General features: G+C 38.3%; 1 protein-coding gene across 1 annotated transcript; it reads left to right on the top strand.

The window, feature by feature from the left end:
* The first annotated feature begins 2,063 nt into the window (after positions 1 to 2,063).
* IRX5 (iroquois homeobox 5) lies at positions 2,064 to 6,000 on the top strand. The gene is made up of 3 exons (XM_030205143.1): positions 2,064 to 2,569; positions 3,852 to 4,254; positions 4,574 to 6,000. Exons 1-3 carry the CDS (start codon positions 2,303 to 2,305, stop codon positions 5,422 to 5,424), a joined length of 1,521 nt encoding a protein of 506 aa, XP_030061003.1. The 5' UTR covers positions 2,064 to 2,302; the 3' UTR covers positions 5,425 to 6,000.
* The last annotated feature ends 13,830 nt before the right edge of the window (positions 6,001 to 19,830 follow it).

Here is a 19,830-nt window from a genome sequence, read left to right as displayed (position 1 = left end):
AGGAGCACTTTGCATTTCAGAAAATAAGAATCATTGCCACATTTACCTCAGTTTAGGCAAATGTCTAACAAACAGTTTAGACAAAGATGCTGATTATTTTGTACATGTCCATTGTTGCTAAAGAGCAGAACTACATTATATGCAGTGTAAAATGAAAACAGGGACTGGTTAAGTTTACATTTCAATTACAACATTAAGAATTCACCACATGGATATAACCACTGTTATTTAAAATTTACGTGACTACAAAGATTTTTTTTAATGCTAATAGAGAAGCACATAAGCTTCGCAGTATAATCAAAACGAGAACACGTGATTTCAGGAATAAATATCTTTATTCATCGAAATCTGATTTTTTTCTATTATTATGTTCTATAAATTCTACACAAGGTTTGACAAAAAAAAAGGTAGCAGTGAAATAGAAAGATCTCCAATATTAAACCTTAATTTTCCCGGCATTAGAACGTTCACAGATCTGCCTTAATTGTGGCGATCACTTAGAGAGAATGTCAAGGTATCTACTGCATTAAAGACGAGGTTTGGGGGTTTGAGGCGATCGATAAAAAATAATGATTATCCAAAGAGTGGAAGACAGGAGCAATTAAAGCAACAGCACAATTAAAGGTCTAATTAGAATCCAACCTATGTGGATCAAACCATGAAATATGAGAGAGATCAAGGTAGGAGCAGTTGACATTTGCCCGGTTATGCAGACGGCGTGCATGCTGGTCAAGAGAAGATTGGCGCTTCAGAGTGTGTCCGGCGAAGTCCCAAAGGCGTTGGAAAAATCTGTATTAAGGAGGTGGAGAAAGCGGAATACATCGGGATGCTGTTGGGGGTTATGTCTGGTGGAATTAAAGAAGACTGCATCCTCTGATCGCTAGGGATTTATCCCAACTCATACGGTTTAAGTCTGTTTTACTTGAGTTTTGCAGAGAGAAAATTGCCAGGTCTATTCTAGATCTTCTGCTAAACCTTCGTACGAACCTTCTTCTTTATCTCTTGCTTTCCTATATCTGCTCGGTACTGGTATTAGTGTTTATATTTCCATGGAAGTTACATAATGGAATATACTTTGAAGTAAAAGGCAAGGGAGACCTCTTTAGCACCAATATGTCTTCCCGAGCTACAGAAATGTTTCTTCTGTAAGAGTTCTTCCCTCCTATTTTCGGAAAGGAGGTGTGTGTGTAGGGGGGGGGGGGAGGGCGACAACTAGTGTTATACTAATTTTGACAATATGTGTTCAGCGTTGCACTTTAATGTCAACAGGTTTACTACATAGCGTAAATTACAAGCTTAACAGGAGTTTAAAATACACACATATTAAACTGAGCACTTCATTTCGTCTAATTGCAATATTTTAAATTTAAATACCAATTGTTTAAATGCAATTTTACAAAGCAACTGAACTGTGGACGTAGTGCAGAAAATAATCTTCACTGTCAATGATGAGTATTGGGTGTTCTGTGAATTAACAGACGTTTGAAATATAGCAAAAAAAAAAAAAAAATCACCAGCCATTATCTAGAAATCTTTCTCTCGCTCTCATAGATCAATGAAATTATTTATTATATTAAATGAAAATAAATGAAGGAATAATAAATCTCTTCCTTTTCATAAACTGATTGACTTTGCGTTTCTCTGCCTCTAGCTCGGCGCTACCATAAATCATGCGAAAATGGGATAGCCAGTGGCCCCCCCTCCTGGTATTCAGCAAAGGAAGAAAGTTGGAGCTAATCTTTGAACGGTTCATACTACTGTATGTGATTGCCATCCAGGGGCCGGCGCACTTGAGCCTGTTTGAGAGAGAGAGAGAGAGAGAGAGAGAGAGAGAGAGAGAGAGAGAGAGAGAGAGAGAGATTCCTGATGGAAGGGTTAGTTGTGTCAACCCAGCAGGATCCTGCCATTTCTCCCACTGACAACACCCAGATAGGTGGAGCATCGAGTGCGTAGAAGGCGTCAGAATTCTCAATTTCCAACTTAGCATCTTGGCAGGACCTTTTCCAACCCCCTCCCGCGCCAGTCCAAAGGCAAAAAAAAAAAAAAAAAAAACAACCCTGCAAGCGACGGAGGAAGGCAGCGAGAAGAACGCCGAGAGAGATCAGCAGCAGTAGCAGACTGCGAGAAACAAGAGATGCATGCTGCTGATCTACTTCAGCTGTGGATCAGATTCTGATTTGTTTTATTTCACTTTTGGTTCTTGATGTTGAGAGTCACGTAAAATCAAAAAAAGAAAGTCTGATCCTTTTTTTTTTTTAATCCTCAGTGTGTGTGTGTGTGTCAAAAGACTGTGTGTATATGTATGTGTTTGGCCATGTCGTATCCTCAGGGTTACTTATATCAACCGTCGGCTTCTTTGGCTCTCTACTCTTGCCCGGCTTACAGCACCAGTGTGATTTCGGGACCCAGGACCGATGAACTGGGGAGATCTTCCTCTGGTTCAGCCTTTTCCCCTTATGCTGGATCTACAGCCTTCACTGCGTCTTCTCCAGGTTACAACTCTCACCTCCAATACAGCACGGATCCGGCTGCTGCCGCGGCGGCTGCTGCCGCTTTCACTTCCTACGTGGTAAGAGGAACAATGATCTGCAGTTCAGATCCAGTCCTTGACAGAGTTTTTTGTTTGTTTGTATTTTAACCCTGAGAATCACCCAGTCTTGGAGGATGATGATATAGTAAAACTAGTTGGCTAACCTATCGCTTATACTTTATTTTCGTCGTTTCCTTTTGGCTATTTCTATATGTTGCACACTTAAAAACCACATGGAAGAGGTCTCTTGTATATAAGTGCCGCAAAAATGTTTCCAATTAAGGATCTTGCAGAGAAAAGCTCTGAAAGTGAAAGTCAAAAGATGATTTAAGAAAATAATATTTCCGAATTATTGTTTTGTTTAAAATACTTAACACTTCTGCTTAGAAGTTTTAGAACGTAGGGGCTCTTGATTAGCAAACGCATATTTATAATGAACTACAGAACTTGTATGTGTATGTGTATATGTATAGAGAGTTAAAAAATACTACAAATTTATAATTCACTTTGCCAATTTAAAATCAGACGCAGAAAAAAATAGCTTACTTGAGATTTAATATTTATATACTATAAAGGGCATATAACTATGTACGTTTTTGAAGAGTGAAGTATGTTAAGTAGCGTTTTATTCATTCATTGAGGGTCATGCAAGAAAACACCGGTCTGAAATGGCGATTACACATTATGGCTGTTCATGCTGCACGAACTACCTGGATTCTAACAAACTTTTATATAAGCCCTCTTTCACCAATAGCGTCAACAACAAATAAACTTAGGGGAGCTGAAAAACTGTGGAACCGAAAATGCAAATTATAGCAGTGAGAATGCAATAAATTCCTCCTAGGTTTAGTATTGCATCGTGACCTAGAACAGAACGTTCTGTCAGAGGACAAGAATTTCCACGTAATTACGAATGGTGTGAACTTCTTTGTATGAATAATTACTAGTTCACTACAGACTTCCAGGCTTCCCGTATGCAATCTCATTGTTTTAAGTAAAAACTGTTTATTTTGAGTAAAATGTCTAGGCCAGGCACTTTATCTTTCTGTTTTCTGGTCATCAACTCTTCAGTTTCCTAATTTAATCGTCCAGCACTGTAGCATGTAACTATATATTTAAGGGTACAAATATGTGAACATACCTAATTAACATGTCTATACATAAAAATAATATAATGAACATGCAATTACTGTCCTGCTATTATTATCCATGCTTTTATTGATGTCTCTGTGATTTTTACGCAACCAATCTTCTTCCCACCGTTTAATTACATAGTTCCTGCATTAATTATTTGACCGTTGTTGTTTTTTTTTTTTCCCAGAGTTCGCCCTACGACCACACGACAGGAATGGCTGGTTCTTTGGGATACCATCCCTACGCTACGCCTTTGAGCTCTTATCCCTATGGGGATCCAGCTTACCGGAAAAATGCCACCAGAGACGCCACAGCTACACTAAAGGCCTGGCTGAATGAGCACAGGAAGAACCCGTATCCAACCAAAGGGGAGAAAATCATGTTGGCCATCATTACCAAAATGACTCTAACTCAAGTATCTACTTGGTTTGCTAATGCCAGGAGAAGACTTAAAAAGGAAAATAAAATGACTTGGACACCCAGGAACAGAAGTGAGGACGAGGAAGAAGAGGAGAATATAGATCTGGAGAAAAATGATGACGAGGAATCTAATAAACTGGATGAAAAAGGAGACACAGAAGGGGAAACAGGTTGGTTTTTTGCTTACGACTGTTTTGTTTATTATCTTAATATTAGTGAAATCGGCTTGGGAAATTTGTCCTTGACTCTGTGTGTGTGTGTGTGTGTGTGTGTGTATGTATGTATGTATGTATATATGTGTGTGTGTGTGTGTGTGTGTGTGTGTGTATAGATTCAAAAAATAATAGAAGCTTTTCAGAAATATTCTTTAGCAACTTAATTTATAGAGCGTAGGAAGGACTTCCAGCCTGGGAAATATTTGTTGACATGTTGTGTTATTTTACATAAGAAAATAAAAAAACAAAAAACTTTGACTTTACTTTCTTGCAGGAGAGCAGAAGGGCCCTGGACAAGGCGAGTGCGAGCGCCTAGAGTCCGAGAGCCTGCAGGAGAAAGAAGTTGATGTCACCAGGAGTGAGTTGGATTTAAAAGATTCCGAGGAAAGAATCGATCTCCTTTCGGGCTCCTCCAAATCCAGTGCTTCCTCTCCTCCTCCCGACCTGTGTCAGGCAGCTCAGAGTCTTCAAGACAGCGAAGACCAGCAACATCGCCACCTCCATCACCACCACCACCATCATCACCACCAACAGCACCAGGTTCATCAAAACCATCAGCACCATCACCCCATGGACCTTGTCCTAAGCAGTCCAGGCAGCACCAGCAGTAGTAGCAGCAGCAGCAGTAGCATTAGTAGCAACAGTAGTGGCAGCAATGTGACTTCGGTGATACATTCTCCTCCTACTGCCACTTCCAAACCCAAACTCTGGTCACTGGCTGAGATTGCCACCTCTTCGGATAAGTCAAAGGACAACAGCCAGGTGTCTCCTGGGACAGGACAGACTCTGTGCCCTTCCATGGCTGCGAGTTCTTCTCCCCCTTCCAGATCCCCTTCCGCTCAGTGCCCTTTCCCCAACAGCGCTGTACTTTCTCGCCCTCTTTATTACACGTCCCCATTTTATCCGGGTTACACAAACTATAGCACTTTTGGGCACCTTCACAGTCACCACGGATCCAGTGCAACCACGGCAGCCTCCAACAACTCACATTTCAATGGATTAAGCCAGACTGTCTTAAAAAGAGCTGAAGCTTTGGCAAAAGAAACTAAAATTCGAAGCCAATCTCAAGTAGATCTTTGTAAAGACTCGCCCTATGAATTGAAGAAAGGTATGTCCAACATTTAGTATTGGCTTCTTCCGCACACCTTGGACTAATTTATTAAATTGCCTTTGACATTTATTTTTTAACATCAAAGGGAAATATCAAACGTCTTTTCAGAAGTTTATAGTTTACGGAGATGGCTGGCATAAAATGTGTAACATCTCAAAAAACAAATGTCTTAGCCAACTGCTAGAAAATACAAGAAAGATTTGTGTTAAATATTATGTATATTTAATGTAGCATTTTTTGTATTTAAATGGATAATACCATACTTTGGGAGTAAATTATGAAACCAAGACACCTGTAAAGATATTAATGTTGTTTTTGGTAATATAAATATATAAATTTCTGTGTTTTCCCTCAGCTGTTTCATAGTCAATCATGCAGAAACAAACAACAAAACGTTTAATTTACATTTTTTATGCCTACCAATTTTCTTCTACTTGAGCCGAGCTGTGAAAAAAAGTAGACTCTCCTTATTACATTAAAAAAAATCATTCACTTTTGTACAATGTAAATATTTAATTAAAAGAGATTTTAACATAAAGATTCATCATTCTTATTTGTCTGCAGCAAGGGTAACAATGCATAGGTCGATTAGGAAAAAAAAGAGTTTAAAAGAATTATATCATTATTTGAAAATGTAAAATTAATTTAAGAGCGTTGATTTAAGATGAGCAGTAAACAAAATCGCATCTAATTATTTATTTTTTTATATTGATGGTTGAAAATTTTGCGAATTGCAGTTACTTGTTCTTAAGAGGGAAGGAGTAATGTACGTCTCCTTTAGAATTAAATAATGCAGAAATATTAGAGTGCATACAATTCTGAACGTACTTAAAAAGAAGTGGCACTAGAGAAATGGATAATAGAAATGTCAGAAATCTTGAAGTACCCTGTTTTAACCTAATTACTTTCAATCAGTTTCGAGTTTTATGCAGAGCAATCAGAAGGTGAACTTTGCTAATGAGTTCGATTTTATGCCAGATTTAACCGTTATTCCTATTTCACAAGGTACTACAGAGTTATTAGAGAGATGCATCGCTAATATGCCTTGGACTATACACCGGGGAAAGCTTTCCTAATTCATAGAGTTTAGAGTTTTTAGATTTAGTTACATTGATTAAATTACTACTCTATCAACCTTGTGTATTTCAAGCATGGATACTGCTGATAAATCCCTGTGTCCCAGGATTCCCATAGAAAAAGAGATCGAGCGGCGCGCTTGAAATGTTTTCCCACTTTCACAGGTAGGTGTCACACTTGTGTTGAATTTCAGATTTCACACTTTTAAAAAAGGTGGTGAAATGATTTAAAAAGGTAATCAACTGAGCAAAACGTCCGCAAATATGCAAATCAAGAACGTCTTTTTCTAAACAAAGGAAGATAGCTTTCAGCCTCTTGAATCTTAAAATAATTGGTATACACAACAATTTTTATGTGCGAGTTATCATTTTCAGATTTTTACTTAACTCCTTACTCTACAGGAGGCGTAGATGGGGGTTGACATTTTTACAGACTCTGGTTATTAAACAGTTCTATTTCTTTAACGGTGAAATTGAAAAACAGTAAGGGGATGGAGCCGGACAGAATTACTGCATAGTAAAATGATTATGCTAAAATCTTGCTTGTTCCAATGCTCTTTGACAGAGGGGAAGGATACTTTGTGGATACTTTGCTCCACTTTCTTAAAACACATCTAACCTAAATATAAGTATGTGACATCATAGAGTAAGTGAAGTGACACGTGTGTGTGTGTGTGTGTGTGTGTGTGTGTGTGTGTGTCCAGTAAAAGTGTATTCACAATAGTATGCATGTTTTCTCTAGCACTTTTCACCTGTTTGGGTTATTTGTTGCCGATTTAAGACATAACATTTAATATATTTGTTCAAATATTGAAGGCCCTGTGTGTCTGTGCGTCTCTCTCTCTCTCTCTCTCTCTCTCCTCCCCCCCCCCCCCCCCCCCCCCCCCCCCCCCGTGTGTGTGTGTGTGTTCGGAGATAATTGGATAATTGTTCATAAGCCCAGTGTACAAATAAAAAAATATTAATGATCTCTATTATATTGTCGCTTAATAAAATATGCATTGGTTGGTAGATTTGAAATCCAGCTTTATATTATCATGAGAAACTGAAACAAGATTAAATCGTTTTTATCGTTAAAGCTATCCCGAGAAATTACATTTGCAAAACAGTACAAGTTTCCCTGTCAGCGCCCGTAAATATTAAATAAACCGGCGAAAGAATGTTATTAATCATTTTAAATGTTAGCAGCCATAATGAACACAATTGTATGATTTCACAGACATTTTTAAAATACAGAGTATGGCGATCCTAGGATTGCATTGGCATTTTAGTAAGTAATATGTCAGAATTTTCAAAATATATCGAAAATGACAAGTTATATAGAACAAATAATTCCAATGGTGTCAAACTTCTAGTTGCCAATAAAGAAAGATGGGCTGGGGTTAAGAGAAAATCCATCAGATACCCTATGAGGGTGAGGGGGAAGTAAACTATTGAAAGTATGTGTGTAGGGGGAGGAGAGTGGGAGAGGGAAAGGGTACCCTGAAGCAATCAGTATGATATGGAAAATAGGAAAATTTGTTTTAAAAACCTGTTTCTTATGTCAAGAAAGAATTTTAATAAATCTATTAACAATCTCAGTATTCTTCTGATGTGCAAATTCCTAAGGATATTACATTATCCTTTATTTCCAGGCATTCATCTTTCCTCCTAATTTCATTCTGCAAATTTTAATCTATCACAATATAATATATTTAATAATTTTAAGGTTCTCACTAACTTTTTCTATGCATATTTTTATATAAATATATTTTCTTTTTAAATATTTTATTAAAACTATTTTGGAGAAATGTATAAATTATATGAAATTATTAAATTATTAGATTAACCAGTCTTCTTAACACAGTATAGTTGACTGATTTAATTTAAGAAAAATTGTATTGACAATCCCTTGAAACTTTTCAGGCGGGCAAAATGTATTATATATTTCATGATTCCTAGTGATGACAGAATGATGCACATAAGCAATTTCCCAAATACAAAATTGATTACACACACACACACCATCAGTCATGCTGCACCTAAGTGTAACTGTTTAAGTTAAATAATCTCTTATATTCACTACAATGTATAGTATGTATCTTTTTGAGTCTCAACACCCTGTTATGAGAAAATGTATTCCCTTTATCTACCTTTATTTAAAGAAGGCATATTAAACTAATAATTAGGGAATGCAAATTACATACAATAATATCGTTAGAAATTTTTTTTAATTGATCAGCTGCTATCAAGTTGGCCTATATGTTCTTCACAGACAGATGAATCAGCCTTTTTGAAGGCCTTCAGGCTTCTACTGTTTTTACATGTAGAGCTTTTCTTAGTGCCTCAAGTTTAGAATAAAGCAGAAAGTAAAGGCAATAGGACCTTTCTGGGTGCATAGATTTTGAATATACAAATTCAGTGAATATCAGCCCTGAAAATAATCCTATAAAATCGTTGTAAGTCTGATGACTTCTCTGCTTAAAGAAAAAAAATGCTTTCCTTAATGATATACATTTACACAACTAATGCAAGATATTCTACATTATGCATATGTCACAACCATTAGATAACACCTATTCTTCACTATGAAAGGCCTACTTGATACTAGTGAAAAGCAGCATTAGCTGTAGAGTAACTGTTTTGCTTGCAACGACATTACATAAAGACTGAGCAGTTTTTGTTTGTGTTTTTATTTTTGAACAGCTTTATTTTGAGACTTTGGGTAAATTAATGGAAAATAGACTTAGAGCCCTGCCTAGGGCAAAAGGAAGGAAAGGTACAGCTTTAAAACTCAGCTGAAAACAAATCCTCCGCATTCTAATAAAACTTTATTATGATATTGCGACCTGTAGAAACTGGGATTTCCTTTCCCCCATTTCCATTCAGTTAGGATTTATGAAATGGGGGGGGGGGGGGAGAGAGAGAGAGATTGAATAGAGGAAGGGGATAAATAATGACTGGGTGAATGACGAAGGGGAAACTTGTGGTGTTGTAAAAGTAGGAGGTGATTAGGAGGAAACAGGGCTTGGCTGGAAAGGTGAGAAAGCTAAGAGAGCTGAAGCATATTCTCCCTTTAGGTCATGAAGTAATTAATCTTACCGAGAAAACAGACACACATTTATGTTGTTGTTATGATGCTGCATACAGTACAACATCTGCTCATCCGCACATTTTGCACAAAAATTTCCGTCAACTAGATTCTGAAAAAGTAGATATTCAATATCGAATTTCTATATATCCATTTACTTTAGACGGGCAGTCTATGCTTATGTTTCAGAATTAAGTCCGGCCGCAGGTGAAAGTTTAAGGCTAAGTTTTAGCTATACGCCTCTTCCGTATGAATTAATACCTTACAAACACTAGCAATCACTTCTGGCTTGCTCTGGCTCGCTAAATCCATTGAATACAGAAAATAAAATCTTGGTTTCACTAAACCCCTTTCACTTCATAGAGTAAACAGAGAAGTCGACTTTGGACTTTCTTCATGTATCAAATAAGCAATATATGTACCTACAATTAATATTTCTTCTAATCTTGTTGCAATCTTTTCTGCTGCGTCTGGGAGGTGGTGCCAGTTTCAGGTAAGATATGGCCTACTTATCCTTCTTCAGTTCTCAAACGAGGGAACCTGTGAACTAGAATGTTTATCCAATTGTGCGTGTATGGAAAACATGTTTACTACTTAGGGTCCTATGTTTGATGTAATTAAAAAAAAAAACTTATTTTTGTTCTACAAATCGACTTCATCCAGAGATGATGATGCTGTGTAAAAGCCATGCTTGGGCCTGAAAAACAAACCAAGAAAAAAAACACAACAACAAATAAACACTCCACCCCCTCAAACAACAACAACAAAATAAACCGACAAAAGTACTTCTGGAACTTATGCACTTATAGAAAAGTCGCCACCTCTCTCTCTCTCCAACTGTACCTTCTTTGACATTTAAATCAAATATGGAAACTGTCGAACTATGTTCAAAGGTGGGGGGGGGGGGGGGGACGAGTAAATGATTAGGAATATTTTTTTTCATGAGTATGAAACGCCTTTGTAATACATGTTTATGCTGTCCTTTTCTAAGAAGATGGTAGGATTGTGATCATGTATTAATGAGCTCACAACCTGCAGCTCTGACACCATAGATAACTAATTTTGTTACACAAATCTCAGCATAAATAAATCATAAACTGGTAATGGTTGATAGTGCAAAATGTGAAAATGAATGTGTTATGGACATTAAACAGCAAAACGATCAAATATATTTTATTATAAACACTTAATATTTTTTGATGATAATGGCTCAGAATCAAGTCCCAGATCACATTTGAATGCTTATAGTTTTGTGCAATACATATGCTTCTCTTTAAAAATCGTATTCTAATGTGTTTTGCGCGTTTTAAACAGATTGCAGCACTACTTGCAACTCCGCCTTTAAATAAATAGCCTGAAGCATATTTTTTTTTTATGCTTGGGCTACCTGACAGTGTCAAACAGCTGCTGAAAGAGGGCAATTTAAGCAATCGTTTATTATTATGACATACATTCACAGAAAATGAAGCAAAGGAAGTTAATCTGCCGGCTACTCACTTATGCGCACTGCTGCATACATTTACATCTACAGAGGTCTACTGTAGAATATTTAAGAAAAGGGGGAAGGGTGTTACATCATTTTAACCATACACATCCGCTTTCTCAATCCCAAGGGCTGTCTTAAAGTAAGCAGTTAGTAGCAGAAAGGTATTGTTCCGCCTCATAATATTTTGATCCCTGAATAGGTCGCTTGCATAATGCTGGGAAATGTGTTTTAAGCCACACTTTCCCTACTACAAACCTCTAAATAAATACACCAAAATCTATGGGAAAGCTTTCAAAATAAATTAGAAAAGTTTGCTGCTAGTAGTAAGACTACTGTTTAGGATTTCCAGTGCTAAGCGCCCAGCAGGTGCTATGTATTTCCTTCTTTTATGTATGCAGCTCAGCAGTTATTTCTAATACAAGTGCTGATGCTCTTTGTTAATGTGTATTATTACTATATATATCTGCTGTGTTGATATAAATGCAAACTTTTCAATAATATTTATGAAAAACAAATGTGCTTCTATTGTATGGAGTACCATACCGGGGTATTTTTATCCTTCAGTAAACAATTCTTTAAATCGCTTTCACCACAGCATCGGAAATATAATCTAGAGGAGTCGAGTAACTATAGCATGCAGATGTACTGTACTTTGATGAAAGGACGGGCAAATAGATGTAAGATAACACCAAGCATCTTAATGGATCTCTAGCTGCTTTCGCGTTTGCAATGCAAATATGCAGTCGCACCTTTATAGTGCGTTAGAGAAATTAAACGTTGAAAACTGGATGAGACTTTTTTTTCCACGGATAAATTCACAAAATTATTTTCCTCCACTGCTCATGTTTCTCACCTTTATGCCCTACTTTGTTCTAACTTTCTATTCCCGTATTGTGAAATTCCAAAGTATTTCCTTCATAGTCTTCCTTTAAAAGTGGTTATAATTAACTCTCTTCTGAAGTAAGTTTCAGCCATTCCACAAGTTTTCACTCTGCAAAAATGGCATGTTTGGAAGCAAATCATATCGCGTTTAAAACAGATAGAATATTTAATTCCAAAAAGTGATGGTTCTTGTTTATTAGATTGTCTATCAAATTGAGCAAAAGAGATCACAAGCGCTGATTCATGTGTTCTAATCTTTATTTTGAGAGCCATGAAACCAGTGTCTCAGTGCCTGCCACACACATACGGGAGCTAGTTTCATAAAAGACCCGTCACAAGTAAGAGTTTACATAGGTCAAAAGTATAGGGTATCCTTCCAGTGAGACTCTGTTAAGGGTAGTCAGATATCCAACACCACAATTCTATCAGCCGATTGAAGACAACTTAACTATTTAATTGTACAACCCGCTTCTGTTGACAAACAGAGCACTGTTGTGCTAATTGCTGCCACTACTACTCAGAAATATTTTTCGTACGTCAAGTTTTGCATTAAGAAACCACTAGAGGAACACAAGAGAGTCAATCCAGTCTCCAGTGCAGAATTAGAACAGAAAGTGTACAGAGATCGTTCGCCTCCCCATCTCCCCCACCCTTTCTCTCTTTTATATGACCTGCTTAGATTATTAGTAAGGACATCTGTGGCTGGCAGTAGGACAAGTGTTAGCAAAAACAGAACCGGCTGTTTTTCCAAATGAACAATATGTTAATTCTTCATCCCCCTCTGGTTTCTTTAAAACCTGACACAAATGCATCAATAGAGAGAATAAGAAGCCTTCGCTGAACAAGTGGCAGTTTTGAATTTACCTTTTGTGTGGGTCTCAGATGCAATCTTGTGGCATTTTTTTTTCTCGTTCTCCCAGAGAAAAAAAGAACGTTAATCTGTCCTATCTTGGGACCAAAAGAATTGGAGTGGAGTAGATATTCACTGAAACCACACAGGGAATAAGGGTCTTGCTTTATTGAATCATCAAATCCCAGGAATGAAGCTCTTAATTAATTATGGGTGCTAAAAATTCAGCCCAGCTGTTTCTCTCTCTCTCTCTTTTTTTTTTTTTTTAAACTTGGCTCTAGCTCTGTCAGAGAACACAAAGTCTATACTGAGATCTTCTAAAGCAAATTCAGCATAAATCATCCCTTCAATGATACTTCTCGCACAAAACGAACCTGTAACTGACAGATGGCTTATTGTGCCCCTTGCATTCCTTTACCCTGTACCTTTCCAGAAAAAAAAAAAGCTCACAGCAAGTTGTTGCCACAAACGCTAACCTCCACCACGCCTTCTTAAATATTTATGAAGAAACTGTAAACTAGCTTACAAGTGACAGTGGGCGAATTAAATGCACTGATGTGGATAACTTCTTTTACCAAACGTAGTCCTAAGACAAACAAGTGGAACAAAAATAAATATCATGTCCCAGGTTCCACAATACCCCCTGGGTAAAGAAGCCTGCTTATGATGATTCTTGCAGCTGCTCGACTGTTCTTAGGAAAGCAGAGTAACCAAATCAGCAGATTCAACTAGAGAGCTCCTATTAATAAGCGTTGCACTTTACTGTCTAATATAAAAATTCTGTGCGGTAGCTACCGAGAGAGAAATAACGTCCCGATATGCTATCTTAACAACCACTTTGATTTTATAAGAGGGGCATTTAAATTATGCTATTATGTCATATGAGATAACTTGAAACGCTCTTGCTCGCAGTTGTCAAGAACTAGAGGTTTATATGATGAGTCATATCTAAAACATTTTGGGGGGGGGAGGGGTGATATTTCTCATTGGTAATCCACCTACCTCTGTATGTGTGTGTGTGTGTATATATATATATATATATATATATATATATATATATATATATAAAAGCCTTCTAAAGACGAGATGTTGCGAACCACCCATTTCTCCCCAACGTGGAATTTTTTTTTCCTTCTAAATATTTCTGATGATATATTCTGCGATCACGTGCTTGAGGAATATTTCAGCAAGATGCAGATATTTGGATTTTGTTACTATACAACAGCTATACTATTTCCACAGGTGGCTTGAAATAATCAATTGTAATAAACTAGGAGAATTGCATTTCTAGAGACTATACTGAACAGTGAGTGATAGAGTTTTTTTTTTAATATGCATATTTAAATCGTTGTTTTTAATACTGAACGTTAGTCAATACTTAGCTGAAGGTTCTTGACCCAGTATTAAGCACAAGATTCCATTAAATAGCTTGTGAAAGCGATGTACATCTCATATGCAAGAATAAGGGGGAGGCAGAAATAAAACCATAACCCAAATGACTTAATCACTTCATTGACGCCTCCTTTTCTTGATCTACTGGCCAATAATTTTAAAGTATTATTCTTGTTTCCTGCTAGTATTCAAGTCACAGGTGAACTTTGTATATGCTAGACCATGAATGAAAGAATTGCAGAACTTGTAAATTAAATGTTTATGTAATAAAAGAAAAGTTTTTGCTATGGCATCAGTGTACTTCTGCATTGCAAACGTTTTGCTGGAAGTATTAACCTTTCGACCTTTTAAAATGGTTTCCAAGAGAATACTTAACTGTTTCGCAGCTGGAAAGAAACACGAGTGGGCAAGAACTAATACTTCATTTATAGAAGAAAACGTTTTTTTTTCTTTTCATAAAGTCTTTCAAGTTTCTTAACTGAAAGTGTATTATTACAAAGGTTTCATGATATACGCACAATCCATTTCCCAGGTCCAAAAATAAACTCCAGATATTCTCACCTCAAATGTTACCCAGCTAGTATGACTATACCACGTTTAAACTTGAAATCAGCATTCTTCCAATATAACATGTTGCTTTACGGGATGTTGAGTAACAACTTTTTTGATGTCTTTGCACAGTCCTTACATAATTGAAAAGGTGTTTTGATGATTACCATTTGTTATAACCCTTTTGCATATTCCCTCCCCCCCCCCCCCCCCCCCACCTGTTCTAAGATATCATTTCACTCTTGTGCCTTACAGCTTCCCTTCAGGGTGCTGAGGCCACTGATAAAAGCCGCCATTATTTAATGCAATCTGGGATATTTTGTCCAGACACCTCTTGCCAATGAAATTGACTTCTATTTGCTTAAAGCAAACCACGCTCCTGCCTGATGGATGCAAATGTAAATGTGCACTCATTTAATTGGATCAAGTCCCACGATAAAAGAGATAAACGGCTCCCAGTTTGCCAAGTTATTTTCAGAGGCATGCAGTGATGTGTGGAAGGAAAGTTAATGAAAAAGGGAAGAGACACACTGTACTTAAAATACCTTGGGTCTAGACTACTTGAGTGGAAGCTTAGACTTTACCACATTGGAAGAAAGTAAATTATTTGCTACTCATTATTGGCATCTGGAGAAAAGAATCAGCAGTTCCACAATAAAACGGGAGGAAATCCCACAGTTTAGTAAGGATAAGCAGGCTACCAGAGCCTGTCCTTAAAATGAAACACAAATATTATTGAGCCCTGTATGAAGGTCTTTGCTCCGTGCAACTTTAGTTTACACGATACAGCTAAAGCTGATTCCAAAGAAAAGCAATCCCCTATTATTGCTGCTTTTGCTTCTTGTTTTGTGTGTTTTACATCTTTTTGCACGAGACATTAACAGGCGGTTATTGATACAAACATAGTTTTGTTTTGTTTTTTTTTGTTCCTAAAGGCCTTCCAAAACAAATTCTCCGGCTGAATGCCAATGTATGCATGTTGGCTGGTGACGGCTGATTAGTAAAATGATTTACAGCCAAGTGGAAAAAAAAAAGATGATACAGTAAAGACTGCAATTTGAGAAGATAAGACAGCACACCCGTAAGGCTTTCACAGGCAAACAGCCGAGAAAAAAAAAATCTAACCTACACTGTAAATACCTGAAACACTCAAGGAATCAATTGGTCTCAGATTAAATACAGCCTCTATCGCCACTTTTCTCCTGTAATCTGTTACCCCCTGACAATAGCAGCCTCCAGATCTATGCAACCACACCTCACCTGTCCTTGTGGGTAACAAAGAAAATATTTCAACTGTGCAGTAGGGTTGCGTTTGAGATATTGCCACTGTTTTCACTCTCACATATAACAAGATAAGAAGATTGAGTTGTGGCTCTCTGAGCAAAAGGTCAGATGACATCGCTTCAATCTCAGTTATCGTTTTTTTTTCGGTAGCATTTTTTTTTTTTTGCTCCCTCTCGCCTTCATTAATTGATTTTCCATTAAAAAAAAAGTTTTCCCCTCTTCTTAGGTTATTCTTCATAAAGAATAGCTTGCACCCTAGTAAAGAAGGCGTCTTTGATCCCAAACCGTTCTCTCAGGTCCTTCCAGCTGAAATCAGTGGCAAAACTATGCGGAGTTATTGTTCACACTTGCTGCGCTCCTGATTCAGAAAGAACTGATTTATTAGCTTGTCAAGGGAAGCATTGTTCAGGAAGGCAATCAAAAAGCACTTACCTAGCTAAACTAAAATTACTGCCTTTTCAGTGGCTAATTTGTATAACTCCCATTGAGGAACTTGGAAAGTGTTTGATGAGGCATAAAATGATGATTAATGAATTTATTGCCCTGCTGCTCATCAAATAGAAGTAGTATATCTTTCTTCTATTGGGCGTTGTGTCTAACGCTACATGTCTGTGTAAAGCAAGTCCAATATGATCTCCTTTTTAGCTCCCTTTTAACCCACATGACCTGAAGAATATCTTCATGTAACACGGGCAACATCAGGGAAGTGGTGAGACAAAGGCCTGCTTGATAAAAGGTTAAATGAGAAATGTGAGCAAAGTTGCTGCAGGGACGGATCTGCTCAGTTTTCCACCTTCAATCACTTTAGCTACAGAAGTGGAGAAAATGCAGAAACCAGATAAAGTGGAAGAAGCCAAAATATAATAAACCAATTTTATTTTTCATAAAGGATAAACCAAAACAGCTTGAGTCTTGTTTCAATGAAAGAACAGTAGGAGAGAAGAAAGGTGGGGGTGGGGAGGGAGAGAGGCTAGAGGGGTAAAGCTGGGAAAGGGAATTCATAGGTATGGGTACTGCTCTTCCTAGAGGTCACAAATCATGACCCTCTAAAGAAGGCAGCTAGGCTCCTGTTTATCCCAGATATTTGGTGCCTTCAAAATTTGGCACCCTAGGCTGTTGCCTTTGTTGCCTGTGCCTAAACTTGGGCCTGAGCAGAAACTAAGACTAGATTTATTTCTTGTGGCTTACTCCCAGGGATAACTGGTGGGTTTCCCCCAATTTTACCTTGCCAATAATTGTTCAGGTACCTTCCCTCCAGGAACTTGTTCAAATCTGTTTCAAACTCAGCTGTCTGAGATGCCTTGACAGTGTGCCTCAGTAACAAATTCCATAACTTGACTGTGCACTTCATTCCCACCCACTGTCCTAAAAGGGATATTTATGTGCACACTTTATTTGCTTCTTGGAGCTTTCCCCCCACAACTTTATTTATTTCTGACTCTCATTATAATTTAGTTACTGTAAGTTACTGTGGTTCATTATAATTTATGGGAGAAAAAGTAATTACATTATTTTTCTTTCCATAATAGAAATTAGGCCGTAACACGTTCTGTCCTTTTGTTTTTTGATATCCCCATACACGAAGCATGAAAGAAATGGCTACGGTGGCAATTTTATAAATTGGCACCACCATTTCGGCATCCCAATGCCATGCACTTAGTACCAATTCTATAATGGCTTCTTGGTGCCAAGATTCCATTGCAGAATAATAATCTAGTCAGCATTGGCATGCCTAAAGTTAGGCACCAACAGTTTTGACAAATCAATGACAGTGTCCCAAAGTGCATGTAACTTTGAGGGGCATAATTGAACGAAAACGTCTATCTCCATGGGCGTTTATCTCCGAGAACGGATCCGTGAAGGGGCGGATCGAACCGTATTTTCGAAAAAAAAAAAAGACGTCCATGTTTTATTCGACAATTTGTGAGCTGGGCGTTTTTGTTTTTCAGCGATAATGGAAAATGAAAGCGCCCAGCTCAAAAACGAATAAATCCAAGGCATTTGTTTGTGGGAGGGGCCAGGATTCGTAGTGCACTGTCCCCCCTCACATGCCAGGACATCAACCGGGCACCCTAGGGGGCACTTTTACAAAAACAAAAAAAAAGGTAAAACAGCTCCCAGGTGCATAGCACCCTTCCCTTGTGTGTTGAGCCCCCCAAATCCCCCTCAAAACCCACTGCCCACAAGTCTACACCATTACTATAGCCCTAAGGGGTGAAGGGGGGCACCTACATGTGGGTACAGTGGGTTTGGGGGGTTGGATGACTAATAAGCATTAAGCAGCACAATTGTAACAGGTAGGGGAGGGATGGGCCTGGGTCCACCTGCCTGAAGTCCACTGCACCCCCTAATAACTGCTCCAGTGACCTGCATACTGCTGCCAGGGAGGTGGGTATGACATTTGAGGATAAAAATAAACAGTTGTGAAACGGCATATTTTGTGGTGGGAGGGGGTTTGTGACCACTGGGGGAGTCAGGGGAGGTCATCCCCGATTCCCTCCAGTGGTTATCTGGTCATTTAGGGCACTTTTTGGGGCCTTATTCGTGGAAAAACAGGGTCCAGGAAAAGTGCCCTAAATTCTCGCTAAAAACGCATATTTTTTTTCCATTATCGGTGAAAGGCGCCCATCTCTGATCGGCCGATAACCACGCCCCAGTTCCGCCTTCACCACGCCTTCAACACGCCCCCGTCAACTTTGTACGCTTCCGCGATGGAGTGCAGTTGAAAATGTCCAAGTTCGGCTTTCGATTATACCGCGTTATTCGTTTTTGGGAGATAAACGCCTATCTCCCGATTTAGGTCGCAATATAGGCGTTTTTGTCTTTCGATTATAAGCTGGATAGTATTCTATAAGTTATACGTGTAGTACAGTAAATGGCGCTCAAATTTGGGTGCTGAAAAATATATGCATACAGCATTATTCTATAATGGCACTCCAAGTTGGGCCCTATTTATAGAACAGAACACAGTGCCAGGATCCATGTCCAGCTTTGGGCATCAGGATTTACACCAACTGAAGCCTGGTGTAAATTGCGCAGATCCTCTGAATTCTATAATACTGTATGCATCTTTAGTGAAAGCCTGTGACACGCCCATGTCTCAACCATGGCCATGCCCGCCATGTCCCCTTTTCTGTTATATAACATAGTAAATGATGGCAGATAAATGATGGCAGATGAACGGTCCATCCAATCTGCCCAACTAGATAAACTCATGTTCCATGGTATGTGATACTTTATATGTACACCCGAGTTAGATTTGTCCTTGACATTCTCAGGGCACAGACCATCGAAGCCTGCCCAGCATTGTTCTTGTGCTAAAAGTTCTGAAGTTAATGTCGAAGCCCCTTTAATTTACACCCTGGCCCATCCATATCGATTCAGTTACAAGCAGGGTGTAGACCGTAGAAGTCTGTAAAGCACCGGTTTTGCTTCCCAATTACTGGTGTTGCCTCCCAATGTACACTAAAGTTCCGTAGATCCATTCTTTCTAAACAGGATTCCTAAAAGATGCTAAAAGATTTTCATGTGCATCTTTACAGATTAGTGCATATCAAGGTGTGCGCACAAATCCAAATGGTTGCCAATTGATGCCAATAATTGATTATTACTGACCAATTATTAGCACTTATTGGCTTGTTATGCAATTAAATTGCATATGCAAATTGGATGTTTGTCCAAATTTGCATGTGTAACTGTGAGCATCATTTGTAGAACCTAGGGAGTATTCCACACCCATGACCCGCCCATACATCCCCCCTCACATTTATGCACTAAGCGATGTTGGCGTGTATGTTACAGAATAGCGCCCAGCAGTTACATGCATAATTG

Source organism: Microcaecilia unicolor, chromosome 5, assembly GCF_901765095.1.
Source record: "Microcaecilia unicolor chromosome 5, aMicUni1.1, whole genome shotgun sequence".
Taxonomy (NCBI): domain Eukaryota; kingdom Metazoa; phylum Chordata; class Amphibia; order Gymnophiona; family Siphonopidae; genus Microcaecilia; species Microcaecilia unicolor.
Note: the sequence above shows the minus strand (reverse complement) of the source record. Positions and strands in the feature narration are given on the sequence as shown.